Raw genomic sequence first — 23,505 nt, 5'->3', positions numbered from 1 at the left:
CTTAAAAATGTGCACGTGGACCACTATGTAAGTATAAAAATACATATATTAATTTTTATATAAATATTTTTGTTTAAAGTATAAAAATACATATATTAATTTTTATTTAAATATTTTTGTTTAAGTATAAAAATACATATATTAATTTTTATTTAAATATTTTTGTTTACTTCTACTTCCCTATTTTTCAAGTGATTTGGAAACTGACTATTTTAGTTAATTTTTTAAATTTTTTATAAAAAATTATATTGAAAATTAAAGAGAGTGATATGATACAATTTATTCCTAAACATTCAGAAATACTATATGTATATGCTTAAAACTTGCTTGCCGAATCTTATAGATCTAATGATTTAGATTTACATAAAGTTTTTACAATAATGATCAATCCCCTAATTTTTCTCCTCTACACTCTTCTAATGATGTTATAAAGAATATCAACCAATCAACTCTGTTCAAAGTCTTCTATCTTCTTTTAAAATTGTTTGCCATATCATTGCTCAAGTTTGGGGAGGAGAATTAGAGGATGTAGCATTGCTCAAGTTTCTACACAAATTTGTGTCAATTTTTAGTCCTTATAATTTTAATTGTAACAATTATACTTTTTAATTTTTCACACTGTATCAATTTAATAAATTTGATCACATCCTTTAAAAATTAGACAAAAAATCAAGAATAAAATAGTCAATTCAAAACAGGCAGGAATCATTTTTAATTGGATAAATTACACTTTGTCCCCTTTAAGTTTGGTATTTTTTCACTTTTACCCTTGAAATTTGATTTTTCTCACCTTGGCCCTTCATGTTTCAAGTTTTTTCGAGTTTATTCATAAAACAAACTTTTGTTCCAAATTAAACAGAAAAATGTTGCATTAATTATCACATAGCATAAAAAATATATTATTATGTTAGGGTTTGAGCTTATGTTAGAGGTGCGAGTTATATATACTAAAATATTTTTATACCTCGTGATTGTTAATGTGTCATTTTCTGTTTAATTTTAGACATAATGTTAATCATATGGTTTAATTTTGATAATGTCTAAAATATTATGAGATAAATTGTGATTTTTCAATATACATATTTTACTTTCTTTGACACAAAATATTATCTGTTAAAATATATGTTGTATGATGTATTTGTTATAAATATTATTTAAAGAGATTTAACTATGCATACAAATATTTTAATAGAGAAGTTATTGTGTAGCCAATTATTTTAATGGAAATGTTACTATGCAATCACTGTGCACCATTTATTTTTATTGGAAAAGTTTGAAAATTTGTTTTTATTATTTATCGAAGGCGACCTTTGACTATATTTTCCATCCTTTGCCTGCCACTTTTGAAGAGGAAAATTGGCCCATTGCTCCGCATGCCAAAGGCATCGAATTCAACGTGAGGAGCGTCTCTCCTCCAATGGATATGAGCTTCTCTTCTCTCACCCCAACGGATATATTTTTGGGTATATATAGTAGTATTTTGGTTGGAGGAAAATATGAAGTAAAGAAGTGAAGAAGAGAAAATTTTGTGATGTTGTCAAATATTGTATTGTGCTTCATTGAGTTATATTTTCTATGAGAAAATTTGTTGAGAGTTTGAGCAAAATTATAAAAGGGTTTTCTATCCTTCATTCATATTATTCTTGTAAAAAGATAGAGTTTTTATGAGTGATTTTTCGGGATGAAATCACTTCAGTTAGGTATGACTAGGCACCGGATTCTAAACTAGTCAGAATGATAAGAATTGGTCACTTGTTGTAAAGGTTCACTAGCACCCGTGAAGCTAGTGGTGTAATTACTATTTGAAGCATAGTGGAAAAATTCTTGAGGATGATACTTGGGGAGTGGACTTAGGCCTGGCGTGCCGAACCACTATAAATCACTCTGTTTGATTTTCTTTCCATCTCTTTTACTTTTATATTGATTATTATTGCTCTATTATTTTATTTGTTGAAATTCAAATATTTTGATTATTATTTTTAATATTGTGAAATTGTTATTAATAACCCAATTCACCCCCTCTTGGGTTGCCTACCCGAGACAATAATTAGTATCAGAGCAAGGGCTCTACTATTTTTTTGACTTAACAGTCTTAGAGTTGATCAATAGCAACCATTATAGAAACACAAATTATTGATAGTCACTCACCTTCCAACCCTCCATATTTTACTGCTAGAAATTATAATTATTGAAAAAATAGATTGATGATATATATTCAAGGGATAGACTATAATGTATGGAATATTATTAAAAATGATCCAATTATTCCCTCCAAAATCATATATACAAAGAAAGTCCCTAAAATAGAAGATGAATGGGATGCGAATGACCTTTGAAAAACTCAAATAAATGCTAAAGCAAAACATATTTTGTACTGTGCAGTTGATTTCGAAAAGCAACGACCCATCATTCTTCTTCGCAAAGAGAGCTAGCACTACCTAAGGTGATGTACTAGGACGAATGAAACGCTTGTCTAAAAGTTCTTCGAGTTGAATCTTTAACTCATACAATTTTGCGGGTGCGAATCTATACGGTGCCATGGAAATTAGTGTCGTGCCAGGCACTAAGTCAATAGAGAACTCAATCTCCCGGTGGGGTGGCAAACTAGTAAGGTTTTCGGGAAAAACATCCAAGTATTCACAAACTACCCTCGGCAACTCAATTCGTGCCCCATCACTCTCACTACCCAAGAGTGTTGCAAGAAGACCACTAAGCTCGCCCCTACCACGAGGGTCATAAACTAGCGATATGACTTTATCAGCTCAGTCTCCTAAAATATAAAAATAGTCATGTAACGCGCTGAAAAGAACCATCCTAGATCTTGTTCTCTCAGGCATTGCCACTACACAACACATACAAAAATAGAAACATATATAATAACAAGATTATAACATTCTTTACATTTCTTTCCCTTTGAACTATTTCCCAAAGATTTACAATGTCATCTTCTTACATACATAACACAACAAAACAGTTCAAAGAGTGAGAAACATCTACAACAATTAAATCCCGGGTCTACTTCCTTTCAAAATGTGTCCCATAATACAACAATTTCAATGCAAATATACAATTACAAAATAGTTTCAAAACCCAAGACCAACAGGGTTTCAAAAGAATTGTATCCCGGTTCCAAAAAGGTTTCTTCATATTAAAATCAACTCTTGGTAGGCACTTCATCTTCATTTCCTGAAATTGTTAACTTTGGGGTAAGCATAAGCTCAGTAGGTGATGCATTTAGCAAGTTACATAGCCAATTGAATAACACATGATCATACAATGCAACATTTGAAATACCTAAATGAAGTAGCATATAAGCATCTATGTATGTGAGTGAAAATATGCAATGCATGAAATTGTTCCATCTCTTCACAATATCCTCAGGTGGTAAACATATTGTGACGTCCCAAGTAAGAACTGAAATTCAAAGCATACATACATAGATATAAATTTGCATACTGAAAATAGTCCCACATTTGCCGACTCCAAAAACGACGGGGCAATGGGCATCCAAAAACATTTACCCTTCCACATTTGTCGGCTCTAGAAACGGCGGGCTCATGGACACCCAAAACATTTTTCCACATTCATCAGCGGTATGCGCAGATAGGGAAATTGGGCATCTTGACTCCCTGCGTGGGTACCAATTACATTACACAACTCAAACCCAACCCGACTCACTTCCCGAACACAGGCTATTTATCCCCTTCCGTTTTTTCTTCAACAATCATCCTCATCATAATGTTAAGAGATATATGAAATGCATATGATGCATGAATTTGTAAAGCTTTAATTTTCCCTAAGATGATTTCAAATCAAAGAAATTTCACACTTCTCAGATCAAAGACACCTCATTACCAATCCTTATCAACCTAAGGTGTATATAGAGAAAAGCTTCTAATCCTACATTTCAACCTTAAGGTCATGTAAATATGTTCAATTTCATGTTTTTGAAACCAATTGAGCAAAACCCCTTTTTATTGAACAAGTCTCAAAACTAGGGTTTATGGAAAAATTTGGAGTTTTCTCTCTTGCAAAAATTGGGGATTAATTTACACCATCAACTACAATAATCATCATTAATAACCATAATTTCAACCATAATAACAAAGTATTATCCACATATTTCCAAATCATTTACTAACAACACAATCTGTACATATATATATATATATATATATGTGTGTGTGTGTGTGTGTGTGTATATTATATGTGAATAACTATGAAATTACCACATAAGCTATTCAAATTGAAGATATATCAAGTTAAAGACACCCCTACCTCAAAATCAAAAGCTAAAGTTGTCAATAACACTTAAGACTTCCATGAACTTACAAAACAATTGGTAGAAATGTTGATCTAAGCTTCATTTCGACTTTTCTTGGAAGATTTGAGTGGATCTTGGGTTGAGATTAGAGAAATCTAGGGTTTATGGACTAGCGTTTTCGAAAAGGTAAGGTTAGAGAGAGAGAGAGAGAGAGAGAGAGTGAGTGAGTGAAAATGGAATGAAAATGAGTAAGGATCGACTTTTTAAAACAAATTGTTGTCCCGACAGACCACTCGAGCACAACTTCCTTCGCTCGAGTGAATAGCACAATTACGAAGGGATCGCTTGAGTGATCATTCCACCGTTTGAGTGAAAAAAAAGAAGTCTCAGAAGTTTTGCACAGCTACAGTGAAATTACTTGGAGCATGAATTTTACACTCGAGCGACAATTTCACCGCTCGAGTGGTCCCGCATACAAAATAGCCAACTACTCGGAATTAAAGATCTCCACTCGAGCGACCAAGTGACTACTCCAAAAAACTTAACTGTCAGACGTCACCACCTGAGGTGCACACCATAACCCTCTGACGGTAATCTATAACAACACGATACGAAGACAACCAATCCATGTCTAGAATGACATCAAAACCCGACATGTTTAACAACACAAATGCAAAAGGAAGTTAGCGCCTGACAACCTCTATCTCGCAACCACGACATCCTCGGTCCATGTCAACCTTACCCCTAACTGGTGACTCTACCCTGAGCAGAGACGCTAACTAGGCCATCTCTAACCCCAATGCAAAAATGAAAGTAGAAAATATAAATGAATGCGACGCACCCATATCAATCAATACATTAGCCAATGAATTGAACATAACAAAAATACCTCTCACAATAGAGGATCCTGGCGACTACTCTAGTGTTGTAATAGCATACACGCGCCCTTGTGGCCTGCTCATCTCTTGGAGCATAGGCCTATTGTACTGACTGAGCCGAGACGACTCGCTAATTGGCTCGTGAGGTCTGGACTGACTGAGCCTACTAATGGCTCTGAGTCTACCTCGATCCTGATGCGCCTCCTAACCGCGGGTAAGATCTCCTTAAATGCCCCGATTGACCGCACTAAAAACACATAGGTCCTTGCCCCCTGCTCTAGGACTGACTCGAAGATCGGTCAAGTAGTGGTGGTAACATCTGCTGCCCTCCTCCCTTCTGTGGGCAAGAACTAGTCTTGTGGCCTGGTTGGCCACACTTGACACAAGTAAAGCTGCCCTGAGTATTTCTCCCTGAGCCAGCACTCGGCAAAGGAAAAGTAGATCTAGACTGCTATGACTGGGGCTGGGATGAAAAAGTGCCCATGTGCTTCTTACTCAACCTGAAGTCCCCCTAAGACTCTTGGCTCCTAGACCTCAAACCCTGAAGTCTCTCCTCCTCGGCCTGCGTTGTAATCTCTATATGTGCTCTACAAGACGATCATAGTTCCGAATCACGTTTCCAGCAACCTTGAACAAGATCTTCGTTCTCAATCTTTTCTCGAACTCTATGCAATGGCGCTCCTTCGTTGCCACCAACTCCAATGCAAACTGGGAGAAACTAGTGAAGGCCGCCTCAAACTCGGTCATGAATTGGTTAAGTTGCTTGAGGTTTTGAAATTTTTGCCTCATTCTCTGCCTAACAGTGGAAAGTAGGTACTTGTCTTGGAAAGCAATGGCAAAAGCTTCCCATGTTGGCCCCACTCTACCTTTGGCGTACTTCCACCATTGGCCCACATCCCCTTTGAGGTAGAAACTCGCTAGAGTCACCCTTAGCTCACTATCTTCAATGTAAACCATCTCAAATGTCTTCACCGTTCGCCCGAGCCACTCATCCGTGAAACTCGTTCGGCTTGGCCCACAAAAACTCCTTAGTAAGAAAACTCGCCCTTTCTCGGTCTTGGTTCTCCGCCGTCAAAATTTTCATCGACTCTCTTAAGGCCCCACCATCTCTCGGGCTAGGACACCCATTGTGACTTGACCCACTTGTTCTGGGACTCTCACTTTCCCCATTTGCTCAGCCACATTAGCTTGGCCTACTTGCTCAACCACAAAAGCTTGACCGAACCCTTCTTCTTGCATCGGAACCTCGTGGACTAGTATTTCATGCACACATCGGCAAGGCCTACCAAGGCCTACCAGGCCTCTCGCCTCGACCACCACATGTTTGACCTCTCCCTGACATCCTAATTAAGGATAAAAGTAAACAATTTAGTACACAAACTCATATCTCATGTGTGCTTACAACTTATCTCACATGTCTTATCACAATAATTCTTTGCATTTCCATATCATAAAAACATTTAATTTCACTCCACATAAGCACTTAGTCACATAAACCCATACGATAAAATTTGTCTCACAAAATAACGAGAATTCTTATTAGAATGAATATTATCAAGTACCCTTCCAATAAGACCTCGAGGAATTTAATACGCGCAAACCACATCCCAAAAGTTCAATCCCATACCCATCTAGTCATATAAACATGTTATCACATAACACCTAAAACATGAAACACCTTCAACGTGAAACATCTTCTAATCAAGCGAAATGAACCTATTGTGGAAAACGACCACTTCTCGCGAGCCCCAAGTATTCAAACCCAGTAACTCTGATGCCAAGTTGTCACGCCCCGAATAATTAACACAATAAAGATTTATCAACTTCCAATTACATCATCTTGTTTCCCAATAAATCCTTCCAATGCTTAACATCTATAAGGAATATAAAATCTCAACATAGACATTATTAACAATCTCTAACATGGGTATTGATTAAACTCCAAAGATTTACAAAAAAATGTTCCACATGTGGTTATACATTCAACATTTCTAGAATATGAATCTATAGAATGTGGCACAATATATCAAGTACAAGTTAATGCCCTCAAGGGCTATAATTTTCCAAGGCTTAAGCTCGGTTACGCAAAAGTGATTTTTGAACCCATACATATAAAGCCCTTGGCTTGTCAAAAAGAATTACAACAAAAGAAAAGAGCCTTGTACTCTCAAAATATATTCCACACCTCTTACTCGGCAGAATCACCACATCATTTCCTGCACAAAATCCCATAAGGTGAGCACAAAACCCAGTAGAAAAATCTTAACAAAATATATACATTTAATACAATCTCCTGAGATGAATGCATATGCCATTCCGTGTTCAAAAACATATATCTCTATCTTTTGAAACTTTTGTGCACATTGCTATTTGAGAATTCAACAATTCAATAATTTCAATGTAGTTCAAAGGGGCAATAAATACGACTCAGGTAATCCCTAGGTTGGTATATGCAAGTAGGCATAATAAGCACTACCAATCCCCACTTAACCAATTGCTAACCGAAAGGTATGTGGTTCCTCCTCTGCGTATGTTTTCGGTCTTTCACCATGGACACTCAGACCAACTTAACCAATACTAACTACACCCCCTATCCGAACTTACCAACGTATTTACCCTAAAAACAAATCAATATGATCTTGTTTCACAAAACAATTTCCTTTCTCAAAGCAATACTTTTTGAATGCGGGATTCAAAATCAATTGCATCAATGATAAAATGGAATGGCAATGCAAAATGTCCTATGCATTAATATAATTCATTTTCAATTCCCCCACACAATTCTTCATTGTGATCAAATTTCCACATCTCTTATTAATGCAAAATCATAATACATTTACAAGAGATAAAATAATACAATATTAGCTTTCAGGCATTTTTCACATATTAATCATCATTATATAATTCTAGGGATGATATAACAACTTCAACATTCATGTATTCTCCACATGTTCAACATCATTTTCTAAACTTGGTTTTTCAAAGACTAACCAACAATAAGTTCCAAAATCAATAAATCTCATTTCCTCTATGAAGTTCCTCATTTGATGCAATTATAGAGATTTCTCCATCATTTCTTCGCATAACGAATTATCAAGCATAAATTTCACCATATCTTAACTTTTTTCCCAAAATTCCAAAATTCTAGGGTTTCCATCAAAAATTTTGAAAAGATTTTTCTAAAACAACACCCACACCTTAGAACATAGCTCATATTCTTAAAAGTTTTGGAAAAAATAGATAAAATCATCTTCTAATATCATCTAGGATTCAACAACCCAAAATCATAACTCAAACATGTAATAAATGTTTCAAACAAGCATAATCTTGCAAGAAAACCCTATAACTCAAGGTTGACAAAAACTCGATTCAATCAGTTATAAACGAAGCCCTCGTCGCCTTCTTCGATTTGATGTAAAAAGCCCGTTCAAACTCTTAAAGATTTGAGCTAAATCTTAGAGAGAAGTTAGAGTTAGGTGTGTTTGTAGAGAGAATGGAGAGAAAAGATGAGTATAGAGAGAGAGCAAAGTGAAAATCTGTGTGTATCACGTTTTTGGCATCAGTTTTGAGGAAAAGAGCACAAATTTTGAGACAGACGCACCAAAATTCGTATGAGTGGTTTCAATTCCGCACGAGCGGAATTTTTAAGCTGCACGAGCAGAATTTTTTACCTCACGAGCGGATTGCTCTAGCGAGCTGCCCAGAAAATTCCACCAAAATCTGCTCGAGCAAGACCCAAAATCTGCTCGAGCGATTTTCTACCCAGGAAAATGTGAAAAACTAGAAGAACTCTGTGAGGATTCGTTCAAGCGATTCCCAATTCCGCACGAGTAGTTTTGCCCAGAAACCCAGAGTTTGATTTTGTATTTCGAAACAAGTTCCAAAGACCAAAACTCAAAATTTTCAACCTGGAAAAGTTACGAGAGGTTAAGTAAGAGTAGAAAAGAAAGCTCAATGATTCGATATGATAACAAACCCCGAAAGTAATGCACACTACCCTACTACACAATACTAGTCAAGCCCAAGACCCGGGACATCACAAACGCCTCTAAGGAAGTCTCTTTTTGTTTGTAGCACACTTTCTTTTGGAATTCTTTCCAAGATGGTGGTAAATTGTCAACATGTCCTGCAACTATCAAGTTGTCACCAATCTTGATACTTGTAGATATTACTTCTGCAACTATTATTTAGAAATCTTGTATTTGCTCCACAATAGATTTTTCATCCACCATTTGGAAGAGAAAAAAATCGTCTAGCTGCATACTTCTTCGCTCCTACCTCTTCAGTATCATACTTAATCTGTAAGGCTTTCCAAATTTTCTTTTACGGAAGTGTAAGTGATGTCATAGTAATCATAGAATTAATCAGCAAGGCAATTCAAAGGTAAAAATGACATTTATACTCATCGGTATTGTATGGAGCCACTTTTGCTTCATATGCCTCGTACTCTTTGTTATTCATCTCCTCGGTTAGATTTTGTTTGGGTTCTTCTCGGTAAGAACATAAACAACTTTTAAAAGGCTGAGGTAAAAAAGAACTTTTCCTTTCCATCTCTTAAAATGAACTCCCTTGAACTTGAAAGGCTTGTTGAGATCTCCAATTCTACAATTGGTTTTTTCTGGTACTTGCTCCATTTTGATCTCCTTAAAATTGTTGGACAAAATGCTAGAAAAATAATATTTTTTTATATAATATTACAAAGAAAAAGAGATACAAACAGATCAGGCTAAGACACAAATATCTTATTTTCTTTAAGGAGATCAAGCCCATAGCAGTAAGAAAAACCAAAACACCGGTGCAGCAGTCATCAAACTCTGACCTGTCCCCTACAAGATATAACAACCTGGCCACTTATCGTATGGTTCAAGCCAACTCTACACAAGATAGTGAACCCAAAACTCTACGAGTAATAAATACCTTTTTTTGGCTAATAATCTCTCAAGTGTAGAAATCTTGGTGTAGAATGAAAAGATGAAGAATGAGACTATTTATACGTTATATGGTTCTATGTAAAATAAAATTAGAAGAAAAATAAAGATCCACTAAAGTAGAGAAAAGGGGGATTCCTCGTAACCCCCAAAATTTACTCACCACCATCTCGCATAACCTTCCAAAATTCTTCATCATGGATCAAATAAAAGGTCACAAAATAAATAGATAAATGATTACTAAAAACCTAAATAATATTAAAATGATCCAACATTTACTGTATGAATCTATATATGATATAAGGAAAACGGTTTTTTTAACCCACAAACCTTGTGGGGGTTTCAATATTCCAAATCTTAATTTCTTAATTTTCTGATTTAAAAAAAAAAAAAAAAAAAAAAAAAAAAAAACAACAACAACAACAACAACAACAACAACAACAACACACTTTCCCACCCTTGCTACCTATTACCATAAACCCTATTATCCATTACTGCCTACTAACCTAAACCCTACCACAGCAACCGCAACAGCCTTCCTATTACAGCAACCTAAAGGAAAAATTTGAGAGGGAGAGAGAGAGAGAGAGAGAGAGAGAGAGAGTTCACATAAAGTAAGGCTGAATCTTGGAGCCTTCCCATCACAGCGGTAGCAGCTTTAGGACAAAATTTTGGAAGAAAAACATTTCAAAGTCTGTTAGTAAATCATTTATTTTTTAATATAGTGATTATATTTTTAAATTGATTAAGAATGATTGAATTCATTAGGTTCACAAAAAATACTAATTATTGATGATGATTGGATTGTATTTTGTGATTATGATTAAAACTTTGTCAATTATTGATGATGATTGGATTATATTTTGTGATTGTGATTGGACTTAATTTAATTTTCAATATTTTATTTTTAATCTATGTTTTTTGAAAAAAAAAAAAAATAGATTGCATTCATTAGGTTCACATAAAGTACGCACTATTGATGATGATGATTAGATTATATTTTGTAATTAGGTTTTTTAACTCACTGTATTTTAAAAAAAAAAATGTATGTGCTTTTTAACTATTAATTAACTTAATTTGTGATTGGGTTTTTAACTCACTATGTTTTTTGAAAAAAAAAATAATTGTATTTTTTAATTATCAATTGACTTCATTGCTTTTGTTTATGAGGAAAAATGTGATTGTGTTTTTTTACATTCCATTTTGATCACACGGTGATTTTATTTTTTTTTTAATGATTGTGTTTTTCTACACTTCATTTAATCAGTGTTTTTTGTAAAAAAAAAAGAAAAAAAAAAGAAAAAAAAAGATAAAAGATTGTATTCATGTTTTTTGAATACAATCACATGGTGATTGTATTTTTAATTTTTTTTTTAAAAAAAAAATTAGATTGTATTTATTAGGTTCACATAAAATATCCATTATTAATGATAATTAGATTGTATTTTGTGATTGTGATTGGACTTAATTTAATTTCTAATACGGTGACTTCATTGCTTTTTTTTTATATTTTGATCACACGGTGATTTTTTTTTTTTTTTAATGATTGTGTTTTTTTACACTCCATCTAGTTTGTGCTTTTTGGAAGGAAAAAAAAAATTGTATTCATGTTTTTTGAGTACAATGACACGGTGATTGTATTTTTAATTTATGTTTTTTGAAAAAAAAAAAATTAGATTGGATTTAGGTTCACATAAAATACCCACTACTAATGATGATTTGATTGTATTTTTTTATTGTGATTGGACTTAATTTAATTTCTAATACGGTGGTTGTATTTTTAAACTATCTTTGAAAAAAAAATAAAAAAATAAAAATTGGATTGTATTCATTAGGTTCACATAAAGTACTCATTACTGATGATGATGATTAGATTGTATTTTGTAATTAGATTTTTTAACTCATTATATTTTTTGTAAAAAAAAAAATGTGTTGTGCTTTTTAACTATCAATTAACTTAATTCATGATTGGGTTTTTAACTCACTATATTTTTTGAAAAAAAAAAATTTAATTGTATTTTTTAATTATCAATTGCATTTTTTAATTACCAATTGAGTTCGTTGCTTTGTTTGGGTTGTGACAATTTCTATGTTTTTTGATGATTAGATTATATGTTGCCTTGCAAAAAATTATAATTGGGTCTTTAATTAACTGTGTTTTTTAAACAAAAAAAATGATTGTATTTTTTAACTATCAATTGACTTAATTTGTGATTGAGTTTTTGGACACTCCGTTTTGATTACATGATGAGAAAACAAAAATTCTATGAATTGTGACAATCTCTGCGTTTTTAAAAAAATTATTTAGTCAAGTAATAGATGGGTACCAATACAAATATTTGTGTGTTTTTATTTTTCTGTTTTTATTTTCTACTTTATAATTTATTAAATATTCATTCAAGATTTGTTGCAAAAACTTTTTTTACAGGATGGAACGTGATATAATTACCGTTAAAATCAACCGACTATCTCGAAAAACAAAATTACTCATTTCACACCAGACTGATCATGATGATTCCACATTCAAGGATAAATTGAAACAATTTCAAAAAGAAGCACATCAGTTAAGAGGATGTATTCTACGTGACAAACAATTGCATTACAAAACCAACGTTTGAAATGTCACAAGTAAGCACTGAAGTATTATCATTTTCATATATATACATTTCTTCTTATTTTTTATAGTAAATATATTTATTTGAAGCAATTTACAATACAGCAGTTGTTATGCCTTCCACATCAGAAGGTGTTCACTTCCAGCAACATGTTTCAAGAGTCACTACATTGACAAATACTACTAATGTTCTAAATGGTAAGAATTTCAAGTAATAATATTTTTTAATTTGGGTTATTTTATATCTGCTCCTTTCATAATAAATGCTAATAATTATATTGTTTATAGTTTTCATGAAAATTATATGATGCAATAGCCATGCCTCTCTTATCTGAGGAAGAAGGTAAGAAAAAATATTGAATAATATATGATTTATTTGACAATATTTTATAACTTCAAAAAAGTAATGATTTTATACTAATTATTTTATTCACGTAAATCCAAATAAAGGAATTGTTATGTTCCCGATATCTGAGGGTGTTCAGTTACGTGAGGATGTTTTAGAAGTCACAAGGGTAGTGAATAACAATATTGTCCTACAAGAAGGTAAACACTAAAATATATATAGATTTTGTAATTATAATTTTTAAAATTATAATTCCCAATACTTATATTATTTATTTTTTCATGTAATTAGATGACACGAACAATAATATTATCACAGAAGAAGGTAAAAATTATTATTTATATTAATTTTAGAATTATAATTTATTTGATAATATTATCATACCTTCAAATAATAAATGATTTGACATTACATATTTTATTAATGCAAATTCAAATAAAGGAATTGTTATGTTCCCGTGTTCACATACATGAAGATGTTTCGAAAGTTACAAAAGTGGTGAATAATAATAATTGTCAATGTTTTATTGATGGACATGTATTTACAACTCTCTTCATGAGATAATTGTTAAATATTTCATTTTATATTTATGTTAAAAATGTGTACTTATTACATTTTTTCAAAGGGTGATGCCATGGAAGGAACTGTATGCTCTGAGGAATATGATTACTTTATAGAACATTTAATTGAAGGAAAAATATATTGTTTTAGAGGAGTTCATATTATATTGGTTGATGAAGAATTCAAGTTGGTACCATATCATTATAAGATGTCTTTTATTAATGATACAACAATTGTACACATACTTGATCATGGTGATAATATACCATTTCAGTGTTATTTCATCAAAAAATTATCAGTCATTGGCCAATTTCATCATCAAGATGTTCAATTAATAGGTACTTTATTTTTACTAAATAATACTTATTTAGATTACATACTTACATAGTTTATTACTAATAAAAAAAAATTAAATTATCAAAATAATAAATATGTCAATGCTAAATTATACAGATGTGATTGGCTTGGTTGTTACTGTAACTAAATGTCAAGGTATTGCAAATCGTGATAATTACAAAAGAGAGATTCAACTACTTGATACAAGGTATGATACCATAACATATTTCTGTGTCTTTACCAAATTTGAAATACTCTACGAATGATATTATTTTTCCTAATCTTAACCCCTTTTTTAATTTTAAAAATAATTTCACATTAGTAAGACTAGCTCTATGTGATGTGTTTGCAAACTAATGGCATGCAACTATATCATATTCTAGAAAATGATAATATTTTATTTGCCACTGGATTATAAGTTAAAGATTAACATTATTTTTCATTGACTTTTATAATTTATAGATGCATATACAAATATTGATATTGATAAATTATCTTTTCTCAACTTCTAGGTCCATGTCTCGGTACATGCAAATACAACAAATTATATACTAATCATTCATTCCGTTATACAAATCATATTCAAGTGTGGTATGTTATGATTGTATAATATTAACCAATTACATATGACAATATAATTATCACAATTATATATATATATATATATATATATATATATATATATTGATGTCTATCTAGGCATGCTATGAATCTTATATCACAAAAGTTGGTACCTTGGAATCGAAAAAGTAGATTCTCAATTTCACAGTCATTGGTAATATCAAATGCCAAAATAATTAGAATACGTGATTTTACACCTATGCCAAAGGTAAGAATTGTTATCATTCCAAGTAACGAAAGTTAAAGGATATGTATATATATTCGTTTATAGAGAGAGATTAATTTATGTTTTTTCAAATATTTTGTAGGTTTCATATTTTCGAATACTTGGGTACATCGAGCAAATTGATGCTGACAATCTTTGGATTGATTTGTGCAAAAGTTACTATCAAAAAGTTGAATATCATTATGGTCATATTGTTTGTTGTCACTGCATGCATGATGATATTGATATTGTAACGAGGTAATTTTCTTTAGGTAAATAATTGCTATGTACAATAATAATTCAAACTTAACAAGATTTTTTTATTTTTTATTAAATACAATATTTTCTTTTAACAAGTTTATATATATATATATATATATTAGATACAATGTTAACATTGTGGTCAAAGACAATACCGGTGCAATAAATCTCATTGTTCAAGATAAACGGGCAGAGTTTATCTTGCGATGTCAACCATCATATTTGAAGAATATGAGATCAAAGTTGCGAAACTATATGATTTATTATAAACAACTTATTCCTACATTTTCAAACACAATGTTATAATTCTAAAATTTTACAGGATAATGGAGTCAGAATGATTAAAAATTATATTGCGTCATGCCAAGATCGTGCCTATGCATTTATCATACCTGTACCAACAATGCAAAGTCAACTAGATTGTGCACCATGCGTAACCTTTGTTTTAAATATAAATTGATCTGAAGAATGTCTATACCTTTTAAAAGGTAAAATAAAATAAAATATGTAAGTATAACATTTTATAAATACATAATATATGTGTTGTTCATCAATTATAATATTAACTATCATGTTGACAATGCACGAATGCTGATGGAAGACTCACAACAATTTAGATTTTAGTTATACTTTGTTTTATTTATTCAGTGAATTCCGAACAAATGTCATAAATTCTTATCTTTATTACTTTAATTATGAAATGTCAATATTTTCTTTTAAAATTACATATATTTTATGCTAACAATTTAAAAATATGTTTGACATATGCATAAATATTTTTTTTTTAATTCAATTATATATAATTAAAATAAAATGAATGATTCACCTTGAGTCAAGTCATTCTTTATGAAAATGATATGTCAAATTTCTGTCTGTATTCCATGTGAATTTATTCATTAAAGAATGACCCAACTAATCAAAATTTGTCCGTGTGTATCAATTATAAGATGACTTCCCAACTAATCAAAGAATAATAATAATAATAACAATAATAAAGAAAAGTCTATAATGCAAGAAGTTATTGGTTGGTTTTAGGGATCATTTGGCGACTAAATTTTTAGTCCCCAAAAGTCCGTTTTTAGTCGCCGAAAGTTGAGTTTTTATTTTCAGCGACTAATTTTTTTAGTCGCCCCTTTTGTCGCGTGTATATGGTCGCCTGAGGCATTGGCGACTAAAATTTTTTTAGTCGGCAAAAAATAGCTCTTTAGCGACCAACTTTTTAGTCGCCAATAGTGATTTACACTTTTTAAAATCACACATTTGGCGACTAATCTTTTAGTCGCCAATAGTCCATGAATCGCCGACTAAACGGTTTAGTCGCCCAAAATAAACACTTTTGGCGACTAAAATTTTCGTCGCCAAAGGTCCTTCCGTGAAAAAAAAAAAACCAATTTCTTTGCTTTTTCTAAGATTCGAACCGCCAACACCTTTAGCAACACACTCCCTCCACTATGCCACTTCAACATCACATGAATATATATGCAATATATATTATTTATATAGTATATTAACCGGTATTAATACAAAACTATATATATAAGTATAATTATTTTTATTCAATATAATTTATGTAAAAAATAAATTATTTATTAAAAAAAATTTAGGCCATTTTTGGCGACTAAATCCATTATTTAGTAGCCAATTCTATTATTTTGGGCTACTAATTAATTTTTTGTCGCTAAAAAAATAAGTTCAAATTAAAAATAAGCAGTTTTGGCGACTAAATCTGTTTTTAGTCGCCAAAAACGTCCCCTTTTGGCTACTAAACTGAATTTTAGTCGCCAATTGACTGTTTTTAGCTACTATTTTTTTTGTTGTAGCCAAAAATCTTCATTTTTAGCGACCAATCTGTTTTTAGTCCGAAAAACACCTATAATCGGCGACGAAAATGTTTTTTAGTCGCCAAAACCATCACTTTTGGCTACTAAACAACCTTTAGTCGCTAAAACCCCTACATTCGGCGACAAAAACTGCCTTTTAGTCACTAAAACCCCTGTATTCGGCGACTAAACTCTTTTAGTCGGCAAAAGTGTTCAATTTTGGCGACTAATGCCATTTTAGTCGCCAATTCTACTACTTTCAACGACGAAAAATGAAGTTTTAGTCGCCAAAAATGCTTTTTCTTGTAGTGTCAAGTGGTGTCTCAATAAGATTGTGATTGATAGAGAAAGTGATGCCCACAAATTTATATTGGATGATTAGAGAATATGAAAAAATATAATTAATTGTGATTGGTCAAAATATGATCATGTGACGTTCTAGGGGCAATCAATGATTTTTCTTATAATATTAGCTTCTCTTTTTTTTTTCTATATAAATCCACGAATACATAGCACAAGATAACTCGCACAGACAGAAAGAGAAAAGGAAAAAGAAGAGAGAGAGAGAGAGAGAGAGAGAGAGAGAGATGAGTAGTGGAAAAGAATTGGCGAAGAGCGTAGGAGTTGAAATACAGAAAGGGGATCACTACTCGTATCACCGGAGGCGTAGAGTTAGAAGATCAGACGGTGAATCATCTTATGAGGAAGCTGCTGTGCTAACAACCAAGCACAAAAACACCATCACCAAAGTCATCCTCCTCGAACGTCGAGTTGAGGTAAGAAATGAAATTATATATAATATTTTTCTTAATCAGGATTTGAGGTCATTGGCCTCCTTCGATTGGGATTTTTTCAATAGAAAATGCTATGAATCCATTTTTATCAATTCATAATTTATCTCAAATGATAGAGATTAACATGAGTAAAATGAATTAAAATCATTGATTCTTTTTTTGGGGATAAATTCTGAGTTCGTAACTCTGATTTTGTAGTGTTGTTTTTTAATAATTTATAATCCATTTGGATTGATTGATTTGGAGAGGTGGAAAAAAAATCTCTCTTGGTCTTAATCATTTGTTTGAGTTATTAAAGAGGGGAGAAATTAGTAGCGTAAAAATTGTCCGCGGCTTCTGAGCTGTCTGAAGCATAGAGTAATGCAAATATTAATTAAATGGTTTAATTTATTAAGATTCAACCTATAATTAACATTTAATGCCAAAAGTAAGGTATAAATTAAAATTAAATGTCAATATATTAAATAACTTATAAATCATAGTATAATTTTAAAATCATGCTAAGTATAAAACTAAAAAAAAAAAATCTAGTGAAAAGAGTTTTATCTCTGTAGTAAAAGAAAATATTGTTTCAACTGAGGTACGGTACGGCTTAGGTATATACTAGGTACGTCTGGGTATGTCAAAAATTAAGAAGAAAAATTTGAGTACGCATTTTGTATACCTGGTACGTATGTAAAAGTACCATACGATATACCATACGCCGATAAATACCTTATATGAATACGGCATATTTTTCAAAATACCATGCTTCATAGCTAGCTTCTCTTTGGTCCAAAAACTGGACTAGAAGGTCCAGTTGAGGGGTTGTTGGCCTACCTCCGAGCACACCTCTGTAATCCAAATATTTTAGCACTAATACTTTCTGAGCAAATCATCTGGAAAAAAATGAAAAAAAAAATTATTATTATTATTATTAACCATTGAGTGATGATATATAAACCAAAAAAAAATTGTATAGAAAATTTATATTTGTATTCATTTATTTCAAATCAAAATATCCGTTAAAACGATTTACAATTTCCAAAGTACTACTCTAACATCATTCTTGTAAAATTTTTTATACAATTTTTTTTTTTAATTTGAATATCATTTTCCTTGACCAAATAATTGAATCAAATTTGTCTTAAAAGAAAAATAAAAGAGGGGGGGGGAGTAAAATGCAAATAAACCCCCTATGGTTGCTTAAAATACGATATGTCTCTTGTAATTCTAGAAGTTACATCTCATCCCTTGAAATTCTAGAAGTTACATCTCATCCCTTGAAATTCTAATTTCATAACGAATGTCTCATTTTATTAATAAATAATGAAGTCAATTAATAATCTTTAATGATGTCATGAATTTATTTCAATTAATAATTCAGGTTAATTTATCATTGTATATAAGAGTAGTTAGAAATTTCAGTTTTTTTGTTAACTCTTGTAAATAAAAATTTCTGACAATAGGGCATTTGTAATTTTTCAAACCACATGGAGCAATTTGTATCTTAAACAAACTTCAAAAGGCATATTTGTAATTTACCCTTAAAAAGATGTGCACCCCTTAGGGGTGCATACCATATGCACCCTATCACAAATTGGTGTAACGTTATCATAAAATTTTATAACATCAATCACAAAATATATAACCTCACCCCAAATTAAGATAACAAAATGCCTAAAATTTTGTTGTCGATATCATAAAAGTTTGTAGTTTGGTTACAATATATATATTTTTTATATCAATTTATGACGAGATTACTCATTTTTTAAAATTTTATAATAAAATTACGCCTTTATAATAGAGTACATATTTCCACCATAGGCTTTCCCTAAAAAAAAAAAAATGGTAACTTTGATTTCTAGACCAACTATTTTTGCTAAATATCTTCCAATATCTAATCAACATTTCTTACATAAATTATGCACTTGACGGAAACTTTAGGATGAATGATTTGAATCTCACAGCAGGCCCACAGTCCCCTCAATTGGACTCTGCAGTTCCATGAGAGGGAAGCTTTCATTAAAAAAGTTAATACAAGTTATAAAACCGTTATATCACTTCATCACCTAATAGTATTAGCAATTAATAATAAATTTACCTTGTATTATTAATTTACCATGTAGACATAATAAATCTTATTATCTTGGAATAAGTAGTAACATTTCTTAATAATGGGTTTACTAGTATGTTGAATTTAAACTATTTTTAGATTTAAAATATATATATATATTTATTAAAAAAAAGTTAATTGATTCAATAATATTAATCACATAATTTTTTTAACAGAAAGTTCGCCACGATACACGCCCTGTTAAAAACGAGATAACTCACTTCAGCCATCGCCATGCCCTGCATCGCTACAAGATGCTGGAGGAAGACCTAGTACAATGTGATATATGCGAGACAGACATTGTAGGCAAAGCCTGGGGCTGTCAAGACTGTGAATTCTTCATTCACAAGTCATGTAAAGACGTTCCACGAGAGATCAAACACAAATCTCATCGTGACGAAACACTCACCCTCCGATCTTCCACCCGTTATGAATCTGGAAAGTTCTATTGCAATGCTTGTCGCGACCCTGGCGAGGGCTTTCACTACCACTGCTCTCCTTGCAAGTTTGATCTCCACGTGGCATGCGCCGGCACGCCCTATACTGTCTACTACGAGAAGCACAAAAAGCCACTTACACTTTGCTATGATTTTCCCATTGAGACTTCTAGAACTGTCTACTGTAAAGTGTGTGACACCAAGATTAGCAAGAATGGTTGGGCATACTATAACAAAGATTCCCATTTTATTGCTCATATTTATTGCGCATTCGATAATGAAGAGGAGGATTCGATTCTCGCGATCCAGGACCGCTTACAATCCCTTCAAATGAAATGAGCAGCTAAGCAGGCAATTGGATTATGTTTATCTACGTTGTTGATTCAGTTGTATGTTGTTGTTGTTGTCATACAATAATGTTCATCTCAGCATTGCTGCCCTTGTAATTTGTTTGATTTTCTATGTTTGTGTACTTTAATTTGTAATGGTTTTGATGTTCTATCCATTGTATGTGTACTTTTCATTCCATAATTAATTGTGTTTGATTTGTTTCAGGACATTTCTCTTCTATATCTGTTTTGAAAAATCTAGAAATCCCCTAGATGTTGATTTGTGATTATGTATCAATTTTAGGCAGAATATAACAATCCCAATCAAACAATCAAATAATCAAGACAAAGAGACACAACGATTTAACGTGGAAAAAACCACAATTGGACACCTCCAACTGTGATCAAAAAAATCACGGGCAACAGCCACAAGAACAATCCACTAAGAAGATTTAAAGGAATTACACAGGTATACTCCCAATTACCTAGCGAATCCACAACGCCTAATTGAACCAACCTCTATGTGCCTCTTCCAACCCCATCTTCACCACGGAATTGTCTTTCTGATGAGCCACTCCGGATTCCACCAAAGCTTCAGGCTCGAATTCTTCAGAATCCACAACTGAAGAATAACTCTCTCTTTTGTGTATAACAAAACAAACCTTTGATGTACTCTCTTTAGATCATGAGTTGAATACTCAATAAAAACATCAAAGAAAACAAACAAAATATCCCCAGATATAAACCTTAAGAACCAAAAAGAAGATCTGGAGGACTTCAATCAATCACTTAGTTTTGGGAGAAAACCAAGTATTTATAGAGAACCAAAAGCCATCCTAATTTCAGAAGAAAACCAACTCTTTAATCAAATCTGGAAATCTGGGATCGCGCGGTCCGCTCGAGCTCAACACCGCCCGCTCGAGCTGACTGACCAAAAATTGCGTGCGAACAAACTGAGATGCGCTCGAGCGTAGGAGAATCCGCTCGCGCGTCAAATCACACCTTCCAGTATTTTTACAGGCGACTACAGAGATGCTGAGAGCTTCCAATCCCCGCTCGAGCGTCCCTTTCCCCGCTCGAGCGGGAAGGCCAAAACTGGAAAAACTGGAAAAATATAACATGATCGGACAGGCAACTTTTAATGCATTTTTGCATTTTGCTTCGGGGGCGCCGCCCCTCGACCCCGCCGTGGCGCTGCCCCGGACCCGCCAAGGGGCGCTGCCCCCTGGACCCCCGCGAGCTGACCGGGCAGCTCGATCCCCGTCATAATCAGCGAAGTGGCAATCTTGAAAGCATTAGCATCACAAACTTCTCTGAATGGCACAATTCGGGTTGGATTCGCATCTAAACACTCATAGCCTCACTGAAATAAAAGTGCGAAAAGAAATACAACTGAAAGGAGTTTTGTCAAACGGGATTGCCAAAAATAAAACCTAACATGTTTTTACTGAAAATACTATCTTTCCAATAGTTATTTGCAGGTTTATTTATTTATTGGGGAAATTATAATTTAACCTCCTATGATTTACCCCAAAAACATGGAACCCCTTCTGGTTTCATTTGTAACACTTAAATTCCTAGGCTTTATACAATGTTGTAATTTTTGACGGATATAACAGAAGTGCACAAAACGCGCCTAATAAAAAATAAAATAAGAAAGAAAAAACAGGGGAGAGAGAGAGAGAGTGTGAAAGTTAGAGAGAGAGATTGCAACCAGAGAGAGAGAGACAAACACTCCCTTTCTCTCCAATGGCCAAAACCAAAAACCCAACAAAATCACCGCTCAACAGCACCACTGGACCTCTCCATATTCTCTGAACCACAAAAAAACAGCCCAGTGAAGCACCAGAGAAACAATGTAAGAACCAGAGAAGCACCACTAGCCAACCTGCCATGTCACACGAAGGACCCGCTGATAACAAACTGACCACCGGCGACACAACCCAGACCAACAGAGCACTCACAGAATTGCCAAGGCTATTCTACAACCCAGCTGGAACACCAGCTAGCCGGAGAGTTACCAAGACCCACAGAATAAACTGCCAGAGCACCAACCCGGAGACCACACCTATTAACATCATCTTTCTCTCTCTAGAACTAGAGAGAGATTCACAACTTCAGTCGAACCACAAAACTGGGACATGAAAGCCTCCCAGACACAACCAGAGAACTCCCAAGCAACTGTAATTCGTAGATGGCTGTCAGAAAATAGACCGCCGGCCAACTCCTTGAACATCTAAGCACACAGAACAGCACAATTATGAGCTCAAACAAGCTCACAACCCAGTTCACCCTGGAGTTCTTGAAATTGGGTAAAAGGCGTGGCCGATCAATCGAAGCATGTCGTTAGTGAGTTGGAGGAGACCATTGTTGTGGGACTCTGCAACACCATTAAGGCTCATGTTGTTGAAAGGTTGATTTGGCCATGAAAGAGAGGACAGAGATCAAGCACATGAGAGAGAGGACAGAGCTCAAAATAGGTTAAGATGTGATATGATCTACTCTATTCCTGAGAGTGATTGTAGAGAAAAAATCTCTCTAGTTGCAATCTTTCTCTCTCTTTCTTTCTCCTATTATTTTTATTTATTTATTTATTTTTATCAGGCAGTGTGCACTTCTGGTACATCCGTCAAAAATTATAACGTGGTATAAAGTCTAGGGGTTTAAGTGCTACAAAGGAAACTACAAAGGGGTTTCGTGTTTTTGGAGTAAACCACAAGATGCTAAATTATTTACTCTTATTTATTTATTCTCTCTCTCTATATCTATTCTAATATATAAAGTAAAGGTTGCGGCTGGTGTTGACACATTTATATCTCATATTTTTGGATCAGGTAGAGTCCGGAGTGGGGGTTGCATTTGCGGGTTTGAGTTTGGGTTTGGGTTTGAGTGGGGTGGGGGAGAGTGGTGGGGTAGGAACTTTTAATTCATACCCTACTCATTGTCATTCTTAAACGTGGGTTATATTATAGTGCGAACTAATCTCTAACTTTGAACTTATATAATTTAATTCTTG

At 33.1% G+C, this 23,505-nt stretch overlaps 1 protein-coding gene across 1 annotated transcript; it reads left to right on the top strand.

The window, feature by feature from the left end:
- Positions 1-17,145: 17,145 nt before the first annotated feature.
- LOC114267725 (protein VACUOLELESS GAMETOPHYTES) lies at positions 17,146-20,714 on the top strand. The gene is made up of 2 exons (XM_028208789.2): positions 17,146-17,610; positions 19,900-20,714. The coding sequence occupies exons 1-2, from the start codon at positions 17,422-17,424 to the stop codon at positions 20,497-20,499; spliced, it is 789 nt and encodes a 262-aa protein (XP_028064590.2). The 5' UTR covers positions 17,146-17,421; the 3' UTR covers positions 20,500-20,714.
- Positions 20,715-23,505: the final 2,791 nt, after the last annotated feature.

Source organism: Camellia sinensis, chromosome 2 (assembly GCF_055761805.1).
Source record: "Camellia sinensis isolate YWXY chromosome 2, ASM5576180v1, whole genome shotgun sequence".
Taxonomy (NCBI): domain Eukaryota; kingdom Viridiplantae; phylum Streptophyta; class Magnoliopsida; order Ericales; family Theaceae; genus Camellia; species Camellia sinensis.
Note: the sequence above shows the minus strand (reverse complement) of the source record. Positions and strands in the feature narration are given on the sequence as shown.

What these genes read in the sequence shown, in the direction of transcription:
- LOC114267725 (XM_028208789.2), top strand. Translation starts at nt 17,422, where the DNA reads ATGAGTAGTGGAAAAGAATTGGCGAAGAGCGTAGGAGTTGAAATACAG. An exon ending in TCCTCGAACGTCGAGTTGAG is followed by an intron (nt 17,611 to 19,899) that starts GTAAGAAATGAA and finishes TTTTTTTAACAG; the next exon opens with AAAGTTCGCCACGATACACG.